This window comes from Dermacentor silvarum, chromosome 4, assembly GCF_013339745.2.
Source record: "Dermacentor silvarum isolate Dsil-2018 chromosome 4, BIME_Dsil_1.4, whole genome shotgun sequence".
Lineage (NCBI taxonomy): Eukaryota > Metazoa > Arthropoda > Arachnida > Ixodida > Ixodidae > Dermacentor > Dermacentor silvarum.
The window spans coordinates 134,623,708-134,640,445 of NC_051157.2; the positions used below are offsets into that span (position 1 = coordinate 134,623,708).

At 46.3% G+C, this 16,738-nt stretch overlaps 1 protein-coding gene across 1 annotated transcript in view; it reads right to left on the reverse strand.

The window, feature by feature from the left end:
- Positions 1-16,738, reverse strand: part of LOC119450643 (MAM and LDL-receptor class A domain-containing protein 1-like) — a 127,661-nt gene that overhangs the window by 13,180 nt on the left and 97,743 nt on the right. The window contains exons 32-37 of the mRNA XM_037714157.2: positions 16,478-16,571; positions 13,221-13,331; positions 11,553-11,803; positions 8,000-8,231; positions 7,660-7,782; positions 5,015-5,151 (exon numbers count right to left, since the gene is read on the reverse strand). Coding sequence (XP_037570085.1) covers positions 5,015-5,151; positions 7,660-7,782; positions 8,000-8,231; positions 11,553-11,803; positions 13,221-13,331; positions 16,478-16,571 — 948 coding nt within the window. The remainder of the gene's footprint in view (positions 1-5,014; positions 5,152-7,659; positions 7,783-7,999; positions 8,232-11,552; positions 11,804-13,220; positions 13,332-16,477; positions 16,572-16,738) is intronic.

Below are 16,738 nucleotides of genomic sequence, written 5' to 3' on the forward strand. Positions count from 1 at the left end.
TAGTTCCCGACCTTTGGTCGCTAATTTCTACGACCGGTGTACGTGCGTTACATCGCCCTTCCTTCAAGTGCGCGCACCGAGTGAGTTTTCAGTGTATAGCAGCATATGTTTTTACGAAGAAATGAAGGGCGACTGACAAAAAATTTTGAAAGCAATTGCTGCTAGTCAGGGTATAATACAGGTGAAACATGCAGAAAACCCACTGAAACAGACCGGCAAGCTCGCTCTACTTATGTTATTTGTGCAGTTTTAATAAAAGTTCCGATGAAATTAACGTGCAAGTAATCGATGACTCTTTGGTATTCCTAAATTAGTTTCGTGGCGAATTAAATGCTAATTGTAATTAATAATATACTGATAGCAAGATAACTGCTTGGTAGAGTAGGCAAGGTAAATATACCTGGTAGCGAAGTTTCCATAGAAGCCCATACGTTCAAAACATGGTTGCTTACCGGCGGTTCATGGGGCTTAGCGCCATCTGTGTGAGGAGGGAACACTTCCGGCGGAAGAAAAAATAATTTGACGTCATATCCGTCAAAAACAGAAGTGACGTCATTTTGTTCTCATAGGCGCGAACTTTGTTTTCGGAGGCCTGCCATTAGAGCTGTATATTCAAATGCCCCGCCATTCGACTTCATGGGCATTCCGAGTTTTCAGCGCGAAAGCGATGCCGGAAAAGATCAGCCGTACGGGTGTCGAAATCGCGTCGTTGCTCAGAACATACTTTCTTTGGAGGCCGACGAACACTTTGGGCGTAGATTTCGTAGAGTGCTCGTCCTTTCGTCGGACGCCAAGCCCGTCGGCCAGCGCTGTTGCACGAAAACAACTAAACAAGTATCTGACGGTCCCAACTCACTACTTTTGAGTGCACAGGTTAAGAGACAATAAAACTACCCGCGTCACCTAATTCAGATAAACGTCGACATGCAACACAACACATATGAGGGGGGCGTATTGTAACAGGTGAACTTTACGAGCGCGCCTTTCCACGCACTCCTAGAGTTGCATGGCATGGCAAGTGATAGCGGCGTCAACGCCCGCCGCTATCGATGGGCGCTCTCACGGTGGGCCCTGAAAAAAAGGTATATATTGATAATGATCTAGTAAAATACAGTTGTATCTTTTCTCGCCATGCATATATAAAATGAATTGGGAATTTTATTTTCGTTGAATGAATCTAACTGCGTCTCGCTTTAATTTAAAAACGCTTTTTTTCTTTCCCAGTGTTTATTCCCTCCAAACATAGTCGCGCTTCAATCGCTGCTCCCATAACCACCCTTGCTGATGTCGGTGACAATTGGTTCTGAACCGCTTTTCGCCCGAAGCTTCGCGACCTATGTGGATCGACCTTGGAGTAGGTGCTTACTGTAATACAAGATTTCTGCACCGCAACAAATTATATTACCGCTGTGCAAAGGAAAGCGTAGTCAGAAAGACATTAACCGCCACATGTCACACGGCTGATTCTGTATAGCACGCGCTGTAGAAGCCGGGCGCAGCGGCTAACCCTTGCGCCACTGCTCGCGGGTGGCAAAAAGAAACCAGAGTTTACCATTTGTCCGCAATCCTGTCTTTCTGTCTGCTCTCTCCTTTCACTGGTTTTCCCATTTCTGAATGTTTGCGCTTCAAAGCTTATATGTTATAGATTTTTATTAAATAATTGTAACTGTAATCACGTGCTTACTTTTTATACACGTGTACAAGTCAGGTCAGTGTATGTCAAAACAGCAAGCACCTGTATCGTTGTAGAACCATTACGGAAATCCAGTCGAGTCTCCTTGGCTTTTTTAATGTGGATCCCTCTAAAGAAATCGGGTGCGCAATTACATAACATACGCAACGACATGTACAATTCTGCGAGATAATTACCATATAGGGCTTCAACGTTGAACTATAGAAGTATTTTTGTATAGGCTATGCTCGCTGCGCAAATTAGAGATGGGTCGCTCAGGAGCGAGCTGGATCTTGGAGCGGCTCTTTTTAAAGAGCGAGTGAGCCGTGATTCATTAAAAGTGAGCGGCGGTTCTTTTGGAGAAAGAGAGCCGGTTCTCTCGCGTTCAGTGAGCCGTGCCAATGCGTTCCGCCAGGGCCGGGTCTTCTGCTGGATGCGGCTTCCGCGCCATCTATTAGCGGTACGAGAAAGCAACTGCCCTCTTGCCTTTCCTCGCAAGAGTCACCCCCACCCCCTCGCTTTCGGCTGTCTGTTTAGCCGCTCTTTTTGAAGAACGAATGAGTTGCGGTTCACGCGAGCCGCGGTTCTTTCAGAGAGAGAAAGCCGGTTATCTCTCGTTCAATGAGCCGTGAGGAACCGTTCCTAGAGAGCGCTCAGGAGCGAGCCGGATCTTTTGAGCCGCTCAAAAAAGAGCGAGTGATCCGTGGTTCAGTAAGTGGGCGGAGGTTCTTTCGGAGAGAGGAAGCCTGTTCTCTCTCGTTTAGTGAGTCGTGCCAGACCATGCCGTCAGAGCCGGGTTTTCTGCTTGGTTTCGAGGTTTCGTTTTCTGACCGACGAGTGGTGGCCGGCGTGGGCAGACTCGCGCTACTCGTACTCGCTCGCAGTGTGGTGTGCGCAGCAGTCCCTTTAGTTTTTTGTGCGTCCCCATGCCAGCGAAGGAAGAAGTAAAGAAGCCTTAATTGGCAAACGATGGTAGCGTTCGTTTCCTGCTGCTGTTCGAACGATGTCTCACGACTCTCACCGATCGCACATCATGCACTGGTGCAATAACACTTCAAAGATGGTCTTCCGTGTCTTTAATGACAACAGGGGAACGTACAGTTTACGTCCTGGTCTTCATCATCATCATCATCATCAGCCTATATTTTTATGTCCACTGCAGGACGAAGGCCTCTCCCTGCGGTCTCCTAATTGTCGGAGTCATGAGGTAGGTAGTGGCCGAATACTGCACCAGGGAGGCCAATTCCTGTTCTGGTGAGGGAGTGACTTTGATGAAGCTTAGTGGGCCTTCCTAGTTTGGTTGTACCTGAACTAGTATAGCCCCACTAGCTCTCGGCGATATATATTTTTTTCTTGCCGGTGTCAGGCACCACTCCATGTCCTGGTCTTCATTTGTGCTAATTAGAGTAGTCATGAAAATGTCGCCCTCGGCATACACTTCTGTGCATTTCCTGAGCGTCTATCATTAGCACGTTATTAAAACGAGGCCAATGATCTGCTGTGTTCTAATAGAACTTCATTTCTTTTTTTTCTTCTCTTTTTGTCCTGGCCATTGATGGTATGATCGCCAGTATCGCGCGTGCGCTCAAGAGAAAAAAAAAACGAAAAAAAACGAAAGGAACGTGCGGCAGTTTCGTGGATCTCTCGTATGATTTTTGTATTGTACTTCTCTATATTCATTTTGCATGTTGTTACAGCTCACTCATACTATAGTGAACGTACGTATGTGAATAAATGAATAAAGTTGAAAGATAATGTACAATCATTATGTGTTCTTATTTTGACGAAAGTTGATTTTAAAGTACCACAAAAACAGACAAGCTTCTGTAATGACGATGAAGTTACATATTTTTTTTTCTGAAAAAAGTACGTCGCATTCTGCCGGTTACAGTATCATAAACATTTTATCCCAAATATCAGAAAAGAAAGTTTCCTTACAACGAAAAATTCACGCTTATATTATATGTAAAAATATTCCCTAAATATAGCGAAAATACAAATAACACGGTTATTCAATTATGAATATATCGTATTTTCAAAGCCAGATAACTATAGAATATGCATAACACAGGTAACACTTTTAAGTGAACCAGTGAGCCGTTCAAGTGAACCAGTTCATTTTAGTGAGCTGAGCCGTTCCGAGACGCTCACTGAAGTGAGCCGTTTCGCCCATCTCTAACGCAAATACTGCTTGCACAAGTGGATTATTTGCTTTGGCAGACAAAATTTATTTGAGCGCATACATTTGAGCGTGGAGGCTGGGGATCACTTTTTTTGTTTTTTTTTTTATTGTGCACCTCATCGGAATCGCATCTGGTCATGTGCGCCTGTGCACCCTGCATTTGCAGGCGCCTTACCTAGATGGCGCCACCATTCTGGCGGAGGCTGACACCATCGCCAACCGAAACGGCTATTGGAATGAGCCCATAACAGCTTACTGCGTAAAACAGCATGCTGCATAACAGCTTACTGCGTAACAGCATGCTGTAAAAACGCATGCGACCACTTCACTGATTTGCACCATACAAGGGGACCTTTGCAGGCTTCGTTGGTGACGCTGTAGGGGACGCTTCTGTTGTCTGTTGACTCTCGAAGCCGTTTCTCATAGCTTTCCGAATAAATTACGTAATTAACCATTGCACTTGCGGTCTCCTATATTTCTGAACTCCGCTGTTAGAGTAACCGTGTCACAACCCGTCTGCATGGTCCCATTCACAAGTGACCACAGGACCGAAAGCTTGTAATAAAGTGCACCAATTTGAAGTCGTAGTATCTACCAGAATGAGTAGGCTTTCTGTATGTAAAGAAGGACAGCCGGGTTCAAGACCGCTTAACAAGCTTGCTCATGAACAGGGTGCAGCCTTAGGCCTCTACTTCGACTGTGAACTTTAAACGGTTCTACGTTGTTTCAAATGCTGAAGGAAACGCTGAACGTGTTTTCTGTCGAAGGTACAAGAACAGTCGTCAACGTATTGAATGAACAACTCTAGCATGGGCTCGAACGCTCCTGGGCACTTCATTCGACAACCTCTACCGTTGCGTTGGCCATCGTTAGGGAAACCGATGGACCCACGATACTGCCGAACGTTTGCCGGTAAAACGTTTGTTCAGTACAGTACGTGCTGGTGAAGCAGAATCTTAGAAGTGCGCAACGCTGCCTTTTAGATATACTATAGCGAAAGAAGTGAGTTTTTCATGCATGACTTTAAAGTAAAATTCTTTTGGATGAAAATCACGGTGGTATATTGCAGCCATTCATTTGCAGCAGTACTGTCGAACAGCAATCTTAATTATTTGCATGGTGAACACTATATAATACTTATTACAAAAAGCAACTATTACCGAGAAGTGTGTAGGAAGGTCGTGTCGTTCCACAGAAAGCAATGTCCACTCTGTTGGAGCTGTTGGAAGCACCGTCTTCTGTTCACCAGATGGGGCTCCCGATGAATCCAAGAACTTTATCTTCAGAGATGCGTCCGCTTCAAGCAAACGAGACAACATGCATGTGGAATTTTGTGAGGTCTTTGAGATAAAGAAAAAAAAAGAACTATATATAAAGTTGGAATTATTTAGAATTTCTGTGCTACTTTTAGAAGCGTAGCAGTTTACTCGTTCGGTATTGCAGCGACAATAGTTTTAAGGGCAGTTTCTACGAATGATCTTTATGATTATCTTGTTGCTTTAGTAACCTCATATATTGCACGAAACTAGGAAAGGAAACTGCTGTCCAAGCTAGTAGTTGCACAAAGGCTCTGCATAAACAGTGCCCTGTTTGTTCTCTCGTTGATATGCCCCTGTTCTGCACTGTAACACAGTAACATTATTTAAAATTTGGACGCCTTTGTTGGCTTTCAGTAAGGTCGCTTTCCGGTCATATTCCCTTCTCATCACGTGTTGGTGCCTATTTGCGATCACTTCTGCATTGATACTATTATTGAACGCAGCGCTACGAGCAATACTTCAGACCCGCCGCGGTGGCTCAGTCAGTTAAGGCGTTGCGCTGCTGAGCACGAGATCGCAGGATCAAATCCCGGCCATGGCGGCCGCATTTCCATGGTGGCGAAATGAAAAAACGCCCGTGTGCTTGCGCTGTAGTGCACGTTAAAGAACCCCTGGTGGTCAAAATTAATCCGGAGCTCTCCACTATGGCAGTGCCTCATAATCAGAACTGGTTTTGGCATGTAAAACCCCAGAAAGAAGAGCACTACTTGAGAATAAATACGCTTACACCGGATGGTCTTATCAGTACTTTTAATGACTTAGCACTATACAACTGTAATGGCTGTTGAAGATTCATTTAGGTACCTTTTGAACAAGCGCCTGAAGCGACTGCAGTGTTTCTGTGAGAGGTACGGACACATCAAGAACAGATGGCACCTCAAAAAGCTTATTTTAAATGACATGAAAATAAACATATATAGATAAAGTGTCACGTTAATTATAATATTGATACTAGACCAATTAATAGTCGAAATTGGAAATTTTCATCTGTATTGCAAAGTTGCCTTGTGTGTTGGTGCTTGGCAAAGTTGGCAAATTTGCCTTTCATATTGGTGGCTGCTCAAGGCGGAAACTATATCGGTTTGTCGAACAACGTAACGGTCGTTTCAAAGTTAGAACATTGTAGTTAGAACGAATAACTCTAGACTACGCCCGCTTTGTTTAGATCGCTACACTTTGGCTAAAAAGCCCATTTCATGACTGCAAAGAATATGCAGTGCAGAAAGGTTCGCTAGAATGCCTAATTGCAGTACCTAGTTACGTGCCAGGACAAAAAATTGTGCTCTATTGTTAAGCGTATAGTCAAGCATCTGTAGGGACTTAACTGCATAGCGCAAAAGCAAATTAAGAAAATCTGGTCATCTTGTGTTATTTTACTACATATGTACCAGGAAAGTCATCGGCCCTCACGCAAATCAAGGGTTGAGGATGCTAATTTGTAGGCCCCTGAGTGAATGCAGACTAATAAACATAACCTACAAGCAGGTATAATTGCTAAACGTTCTCTACAACAAACAAAAGCCTTTATTGATCGGGCCTGTGGTGTCTGTACTAGGAGTAACAATGCAAAAGTGTGAAACATTATTTCTATCTAATTGCTTATTTAGGGGACTAAGCTTGGGGCGAGTTGATTGTGCGTGTTGAAGTGAAACACGGCAGTGAATTCAAGGAACGATGAAAGAGCGAGGTGTCGTTATTGTCCTTTCGGCGTTCGTTCCAGTGGCTCACAAACATGTAGTGTCATCTTCGTCACCGTGAGTTCCCATCGCGCTCCATCATCGTCAGCGCCGCGCATCTCGCGTGACTTTAGTGTCACCAGCTGCGAATAGATTACGCTTTCCTTCTCGGCTGGGCTGTATGCCAGAGTGGCCGCTCAGCACGATACATTGCCTTTCCAAATAAATGTAGGGACGACGGCACGTCTTGTCGGCCGCCATAATACTGTCATATAACCGTGACCCGGATATGATTCACATCATTGGAAGGGTAAGTTTATGAAGGGCAGACAGTACCTCGTCGTGGCTATGGTGTTGGGCTGCTGAGAATGACGTCGCGGGATCGAATCCCAGCCACGGCGGCCGCATTTCGGTGGGGGTGAAATTTATAAACACCCGTGTACTTAGATTTAGGTGCACGCTAAAGAACCCCAGGTGGTCCAACTTTCCGAAGTCCCCCACTACGGCGTGCCTCATAATCAGATCGCGGTTTTGGCACGTAAAACCCCATAATGAATGAATGAAAAGACAGTACCTCGTCAATATTTTGACGGAGGGTCGCATTAATTTACAGGTGATGATGGTTGTGGGAGGTTTTCTCACTTGACCAGTCATATTTAAGAAGAGCTTTGTTGTGTTTTTCGATCCTTTGTTCTACAGCCTCATAAATATCAGCTATCCAACATATGTTACCTAGTTCAAACGGTATGCCTTTTAAATAACAAACTGTTTGTGCAATAAATCTTTCAGTACAAAACATATGAAACTCACATCCATTCTTCATGTAATAGTATAGCTTGAAGCAGACAGCAGGACCAAAGTTGAGGGTTTGGCTTTGAAGATGACCAAAACGCTTTTCAGACATGTCTTCGGAGTCAAGGAGAAGGTAATGACCTGGAAAACCGCAGATATGGCATTATTACTTAGAATACGCTAAGTGAGAAGCATATTAGTAGTTACATGGGTACTTTAAACACTAGACACATGCTCACTAAATATATGCGGCGATAATACAATAGTCATTCAAGATGCTTAAGAACAGGGCGTACAATAGCCAGATAATCTTCAACTTGATATAATCTTGAACTTCGTTTCATGCAAACTATCTCACCCTCTGCGGTACCGAACGTGTGGTCGTTCTTGAGGTCACTGGCACCAGATACTGTACGACCACTGTGTCGGTACCACTGCACGTGGGTCAGATCGTCGGTGTTACGCCAGTTGCACGTGTCCACCTCGAAAGAGCAACTACCAGGAGGAGGACAGGGCTTCTCTCCCTGGCTGATGTCATCCACAGCAACAGCAGTGCCCGTGTCACCAGAGGTTGTCCCTTCGAATACCGTCTGCATGATGCAAAGGCCCTATGAGGCGGCTCTGCTGTGGCTTGTCTAACCGCGATACAATGGCAATGAAATTAGCAAAATCCATGAACACTACCATGATGATGCTGCAGCTATGTATTTTGAAATTGGCAGAAATATAATAACGCGAAATAAGCAAGACGCACATCTTTCAAACGCTATGTATGAATTTTATTGACGCGAAACTTGTTACAGTGGTAGCAGCAGTATAGCGGATGACATGCGCACTCTTTCGTCATATGTGGCTGCCACCTGCCTGCGTCATGAAGACGCAGACGATGTATGATGCTCACCAATGAAATATGATTGACTAGAGCTGTACGGCACGAACAATTACGACACATGTCGACGTACATTTGTGGACTCGCAACTCATGTGTCACAGTGCCACATCTATTCTGGGGACGTGACCAAGAATGGGCCCATGCTCAGTGACCCAAGTTGCCTGCTAGACGAGACAGCAGCCAGCACATAACCAGTGGCTTATGTTGTGTATCTATCTCCACAAATATATCCTGCGAGCAAACGATGACGAACGCCAAGGCCCGGCGAAGAGGCAAAGAAAGTTTGGCTTTATACATCCTCCACGTGCGTCAGTGCGAGTACTTGCCCAAACGCTTTCTCCGACGTACATCGCCTGATTCCACCACAAAGGCGAGATCACCTCTGAAAATACGCCCCAAATCTGCAGCTGGTATACTTGAAGCACTCTCTAGCCCTAATTTCCTGCTTGGCTGGCAAGGACACACATTATCACGCATTGAGATTGTCACGGAGTGGACGACAAAATGTGGCTGCTTCACGATTGCCACAGTAGAGAGCAACTCCAGCCAGCGCACTACAGCAGGTGTGCAATACAGGGTGCAGGTGAGTACCACTACCATGAGCTCTGTTTAAAGCTCGCAGTAGGAATGAAAAAAAAAGTGTTTCGAAAAGTTAGAAAAAATACGCAACAACTTATGGTAAATATTTTGTTGGAAATGAGAGTAGTGGCCAAAATGTATACGCAACAAAAAAAAAAAAGGTAAACGGCGGTAATGCAGTTCCACTCTACGTGAAAGCAGGGGAAGCGCGGAGCAGTGATTCGCCGGTGTTTCCCTTGTGTTTTCCTTGTGTTTATCTTGTTTTATCCTGTGTTTATCTTGTGTTTAGCTATTCTTTGCATGGTGCTTGGATTACCTTGCCTGCGCTGGTGAGCAACTTCAGCTTCTCGGGCGCGCACCGTTTGATCAGCCCTGCGTCAGCGCTGTCTTTGACGGGCGAGCGCCCGCGGTCGCTCCAAGCGTGCTTGCTGCTGGGCGTCCATGGCGGGAAAGAACTACCGGGAGCGCGGTAACGGCTTTCTTTCGGCGCGCCGTAGCGGAGTCTCTCCACTAGTGAGGCTGTGTTGCCCTCTCTTAACTAGTTTCGTTATCAGATTGGCATTCTCGATCAAGTTTTAATTAATTTGGGTTAATGAATTAGTTCATTCATGATGTTGCCTTATTTTCTATTATTTTATAATTGTTTGGTTTAATTTTATACAATTTTAGGGGAACTTTATGGTAATTTTATACCTACGTAGACCTTGTGTTGTGCGTGACACCCACCGACGAGAGGCGACATCCCGAGTCCTTAAAGTGCTCCGCACTTAAATATCGGGGACCAATGTGCGTACAACAGTGGGAACTTCATATGGGTGCACGAGGATTGGAGTCAAGATAGGTAACATGCAATCTTCATGCTACACTTCTAGGAGTAGAATGTGACATGGATATCAAATGAAGCACCGCTGCTATACATTCGCTCCCAAGCAGAGAAGGCCTCAGCGTCTACACGAAAAACATATTCTTAGCAAGTTCTACAACATATTCGAGACTAAACTCGCGTTCTCATTCGTCTTTTTTATATACGAGGTCTCAGTCTATCCTATCAAAATCCCACTTTCTAACTAAATGACTGAAGCAAGTAACAGTGGCCGGAATATTAACGGAAGCGAATTTGAACAAATTACCTGTACTGAAGATAACTGCTTCAAAAGCACCTTCAAAAAAGTCGCAGTTTTGCATGAAAGCAAAGCATTGATAGCCACAACAAAGTATTAGACAACTTAAGGTTTTAAGGTCTTTATCGGTTGTTTAAATTGACGTAAACTTTCACTTACTAATTAAATTAAAAAAAGTTGTCGCAGTTTCACCTGAAAGGCGAAGCATCAATTGCGATAGCAAACTTGTAGAGAGCTATACGGAGTAATGATATTAGCTTTATCAGCTGTATAAACTTGGACATGCAGCAGCATCGGCAACACGCAGAACTGTTGTCGACGCCATCGGCGTTTTGCCCGCGTTCGGTCAAAATGCGTGCGGCGTTGGTGACTGTTGCCGGAGCTTCTGATATAAATAGGCACTGCGTGCCGCAGCTAAAAGTCGCCTCCCTTCCCTCCCCCTCCCCCACGGCCTCGCGCGCGTCGGAAGAAGGCGCGTTTGCTCTACATACATGGTGATTGTAAAGGAGAACAGAGACGCCTACTTCTGCAGCCCTTAAGCGAGCACGGCGCAGAACGCGCGTTTGTTTGCCGTGCGTTCACTCCCCGTGAAAGACGCGCCCCTCGCGCCCTTTCACTCGCACATACAGCGTTCGGCGCTCGGCGACGATTTCTTCTCCAAATGACGTCATACGGAACCTCACGGCGACGGCGACGGCGACGCCGACGGCAGAAATCTGCTTTTGAGTGTCCATATAATTGCTATCGCAATAAAAGCGTAGTCTCAAGCACGAGCTGGCAAACGTGAGCATAACTAGCTCGAACGCCACGAACGCTCAATGTCACAATACTGTCGTGATGAAGAGCGCGGCAACGTGTATTGAACGACTTGTGCTGCCTCACAAAAAAAGGGTGGTTGGCATTCTCCGGAAATTTCCAAAGGGCCAGCGTCATGCGCTAGCGATTCGGTGAATATTTTTAGCCACGTCCATCAGGTTTGTAGTAGCTTCTAGGGCTGTCACCATGTTTGACTAACCTGTCGCGTGCACCCACCATAACAGGACGATGTTTTACTTGTACTTCCCTCAACATGTTTCCAATTTTCATACGTTTTCAGAGGTCATTCTTGGACTAACATTTTCCCTCCTTAACTCATCCCAATGGGAACAAAACACTTCGTGCTTAGTTTCTGACCAGCCCTTTTGTCTTCAAGCCTTTTTTTATATACAAAGTGGTGTACATAAGCACTGTAGGATGGGACAGAATTTTGCTAGACCAACTTGCGCTATTGTTGACCTAAAGCTACCAGGCCGTACTTACTGCCGTACATGCCATACTTACTGAAACAGAGCCTTGGTAACTTCTCATAGCAACAGCAGCCGAATACCATCGTTCAGCTGGAGCGTCCATCTTCGTTCCAAACCAGAGCGCATCCTCTTGTTTATTGTCAACTACTTGTGTGACGTTCAGTGTCTCAGCCGTCGTGCCAGAGATGAAGAACCAGAAACGGAGACACCTGTTCTTCGTGATGTCATGCCAGCCTGGAGGGCTCAACATGCGGCCACTGGGAGGCTTTACCAGGGCAAATCCACCTAAAAAAATTAAATTCCCGTGTTTTACGTGCCAAAACAACAATGAAGAAAATGCAGCTTCACAGGCTGACATTCTTTTTCACGTAATAAGCGGAGACTATAAAGTATACTTAGAAAAACACATCACATTGAAGAGACCTGCTAACCCCTGAACAAAGCATTCGAAACATAATAAACCATTTTATTATAGAACAGAATCATTCAAAAATTCGTTCTTGGTTCGAAGCATAGACGATTGGAACTTGCCACAAGATATAGTAGAATGTACTGATTTACAACCTTTTCTAAAGGCTGTTACCAATTATTTGTAAATTGTAAAGAATACGTTTTATTGTTAGCAGTTTATCGGTCGCAGTTGTTTGGCGCATTGCATTTTCGTTAGACCCATCTAGTGCTATAACTTGTTAATTGTAACTCATGTTGTTATTGCTTGATATTTACACGCTGTGCCTTCCTATCCTATGGAATCGTTTAAACATGAACTATGTACCTTGTGATTGCTTTCTATTGAATTGTTTAAACATGTAGTATGTCCAGTTCGTAGATGACAGCAATGTAACCGCAACTCCTGTCTTGGTTTGTGCGGACCAGTATGAATAAATAAATTAATAATAAATAAAATGCCGTAGTAGGGAAATCTATACTAATTTCGACCACCTGGGATTCCTTAATGTCCTACTAAATACAATACAAGAATTTTTTTTCTTTCCTTTTCGCCCTTAGCAAAATGCGCCCGTCGCGGCTGGCAAGAAACCCGCGACCTCGAACGCAGCAGCTTCACGCCATAGCCAATGGACTACCGCGGCCGGGTAGGCAAAGCCAGCTGCATGTTTATGATTGGCATGAGGGTCTTTAAGGGCCCGTTAGACAGTTTTATAAACGTCACGCTGGAGAAAAGAATTTCACACAGCACAATTCAAGAAAATGTGCGTATGCTGCAACGGTGACGTCTGAGTCTGACTTACTAAACCTTATCGTGACGTCGCGGGTTCTTTCACCATTCGTGGAGGCCGCATTTAGGGTGAACCGAGTGCTTAAAAGTCTAAATACTCACACTTTTGCTAATATTTATCTGATCACCAACATGAATCACAATTTTTCCAACGCAGCGTTTGCCGTATCCCACTTTTGGAACACGCTAACCCATCTCCAGTCCAACTCATATCAGAAATCTACCTTGAGGCCATGAGCTAGGAGTGTCTATACACTATGAATCCGAAGACATCTTTGCAATGTTTGTTGAAGTTCCCTTCGACAAACGTACTTTTAAATAATTTCAGTCATGTGCTGCTGCGGCTGCTGCTGATAATGATGTGTTGGGCTTTAGTGACACAAGGGTCCGGTATGGCCAAAGAATGTCAACAGTCCTTTGATGACTCAAAAGACGTCAGAAAAATAAATAATGTCCCACTCTTACCTGCAGGTGCCTGTCTCCCGTGGTCTGCTTGGGGTAGCATTACACTGCTACCTTTCGTTACTTCCCAGTTGTGCAGCTCCCAGCCACATGATCCAGATTCAAACGTGCACACTGTTGATAGAAAGAAACACGTTGCTTAGAAAAGTGGTATGCATTATTGCAACCGTCCATGCGCCTCTTGGGTCAAAAGAAGCATTATCTGCCCTCTTTGCTTTAAATCTCCACAATTGAAGCAAGTAGCACCTCAGGCAACGACGCACTCGAGTTTAGTCAAGTGACAATTCCATAAAGCAAACACGCAGTCAAGCAAACGAAACTGCATTATAAGCATGAAGTTTAAACAAAAATGAGGAAGAGCGTTGATCACTTTGAGGAAAGGTGTATTAGTACCGAACTATAGTTGGTAAAGATATAGTTAATAAATTATTATAGAAGGGTCCTAAACTTGAGTTCATTTGTATTTGTTTATATTTAGCACTTACTGTTGGTTCGTTTTCCTTCTTCAAATCATTCTGCTGTCATGCTTATATTGTTCTATTCATCACAATCTCCGCTACACCCTTTCGTATTCCTTCAGGGCTCATCCCCCGAGACCCTTCGCTGTTGTTCCACCTTTAATGCCTTTTACTTTATAGAGAGCTGCCCTTCCTATACCTCGCTTTTAACAGCGGAACTGTTTAAGCTCTTGGGTAGGCTGCATAGCTCCAACAAAAAATGTGGGACGATGCTGGAGGTAGTGCAGAAAGGGTCCAAGCGCAATCGCACACACCCCTGTGAACTAGCAAAGCTGCGTAAGTTCGGGGATGGTCCGTCGAGTGTACGCCGGAAAACCTCCGCCTGGCGATGACGTCACCATGCGTCGCCTAGCAACGCTTCGCCCGAGCGGCGCCGACCGCGCCACAGTTGCGTGAGCCATGACGTCATCGCGCACGCCGCATCGCTTCGCCTTAGCTTTGCCGAGCCATGACGTAACCGCGCCGTACGGAGTGATTGCCGCGGCTGCGCAGAGGCGGAGCTAAGGCGTGACGTCTTTACGCCGACCCACGGGATATATAGATCCTCGTCGCCACCGCGGCGACACCATAGCCCTGCCGTCTCCGCCCTGAGCACATCGCCGCGACGATGGGACGGCCGAAGAACAGCGTCACTCCGAAAGTGAAAGTGCGGCGCGAAAGCCCCCGCGCCGCTACTCGAAAAACGTGGCCGAGTCTCGAAGCATAACCTCGGAAAAACGTGACCGGACCGAGATAAAGCTAGGTGGGGTCGCCAGCTTCGTTGTTTTCCCAGTGTTTTCACCATTAGTGTAAAGTGCCCCTAATTTTTTTCTGTTCAACAGCTTCGACTGCTATTTCGTACCTCCCCTGTTCTCGGCCTGGGACGCTCAGACCTACTTTTTATCATATTTCGATTTTCTTGGTGTATCTAACAGGTTGAGTGTTCAAGCACTTTCACAACACGTCAGTTTACACACCTCGGGTTAACTATCGCATATGAATTATTTTTGGTTGTGTTGCGATGTCTCACCAATTTGGTGACAACGATGACTGATTTTTTTTCATTTTTGCTTTTTTTATCCTCCATTTCGTTTGGAGTCGAGGGCAGAATAAAACCTGCTGTTTTAAATTACGAATATTGTCACATTATCGTTTTCCCATGTCCTTCGTGTTTAACCCTTCATCGTCTCATTATGGGGCGGGGAGAGTCCTTGAAGCACTACAGTGAAACTAACTACCAGACAGACAGACAGACACACACACACAGGCTAACAGACCGACCGACCGACCGACCGACCGACCGACAGACAGAAAGACAATGAACATTATGAAGGTCCTAGGGAGTGACGCCGAGACTCTCTTACGGGGGAGTCGGGACGGGCAGGTCGTGACTGACTGCCGCGTCGCGGGCCCTCTGGAGAGCCCGTAGCTGAGCGGCTAGGTCTGAGCTCTTGAGCGCCTCCACCCACTCTTCTTCCGTGAAGAGATGATCGTGGTCCCGTTATGAACGACACTGCCAGAGCATGTGTTCTAAATTGCAAAAGGGATCGCTGCAATCCGCATAATCGGGCTCGAACGAGCCCGCGGTACCTGCTGACCCTGGCTAGGCTGGGATAGGATCCGGTCTGCAGCATGGGAAGGATGGCAGACTGAGGCCTGGAGAGCTGGGCATGGGGCGAGGGATAGACCCTCCTCCCGAGCTTACAGTGCTTTGTAATCTCGTTGAACGTGTGGAGCGAGTCGTTGTGGAGCCCCGCGTTCGCGCCCTCGAGCGGCGTTTTCCCGGCGTGGTGAGTGAGCGCGCGGGCGTGGGCCAGCTTGTTGGCGTTGGGAACGATGGGGGAAACTCGAGACCCCATTTGGGCCGGGAACCAAGTGATGACGGTCCCTCGAAAGCGAACCCGCGGCGAAGGCACTGACCACCGCCCGGGTATCTGTGTAGACCTGCGGCCTTCTCCTATCCGGGAGGGCGAGGGCCACTGCGACTTGTTCCGCAAGTGCCGGGGACGGGCCCCGCACCGAAGCGGTGTTAAGGAGGTTGCCCCTGTGATCTACCACGACCGCCACAAGTCGGTTGGACGAACCGTATCGGGCGGCATCGACGAACGCCTACATTGTGTTGCGAGTGCACGTTGTGCGGGAACGGCGAGACCGTGACGGCCTCCCGCATCCCCGCGTTGAGCGCGCGCCGCCTCTCCCTGATGGCAGTGGGATTGCAGCGCAGCGCCTCCAGGATCCGCCTTCCCGCCGGCGAAGAAGACAGCCTGACGACCTGGGCCGTCTGCTGTGCCTCGACAAGCTCGCCGAGTGTGTTGTGGACTCCCAGCTGCATGAGCTTCTCCGTGCTTGCGCTCATATGCTCATATGTCCTGAGGAGCACCTTTTTGATGCTCTTGCGCATCAGCGCTTCGAGCTTTGCCCTCTCGTATCCGTGCCAGCGATGCGTGGCGGCCATGTACGTGATGTGGCTCATTAGGAAGGCGTGGTACAACCTGAGGAGGTTGTCCTCCCCCAGCTCCCCACGACTGTTGGAGAATCTTGTGATGAGCCTGACCATGTTGTGGGTTTTAGAACGTCTAGTTTTTAAGGGTTACTAACATTTGCACAAAGTCAATTGTTGCGAGGCAGGCACTAATGGCAGCATGAGCGAAACGGCTCTCGGTATACCCAGCATTTCTTTCGTATTTTAAAAACTTCAAGTGCCTGCGCAACAGGTAAGTGATAGTAAAGTATTTATGTTGCGCAATATAACTTTGCTCTTACCGTTCTTTGTGTCACATGAGCCATTCTTGAGCTCGAAGTTGTCGATGGCAATCATACCAGGGTTCTGAGGTTTCAAAATGGCCTCGAAAACAAGCTGTAAGAGTGGTCAAATAACATGGGTCAATACTACTATGCCTAAGTTATTATCAGAAGCACACTCGCATCAGTGCTGAAATTTAGAATTGCTGCACGCTTATCCTAAATTTTTTTCGGCAAAACTTGCTTGTAGTTTCATATTGGTAGTATCAAAAAATGCTGTGA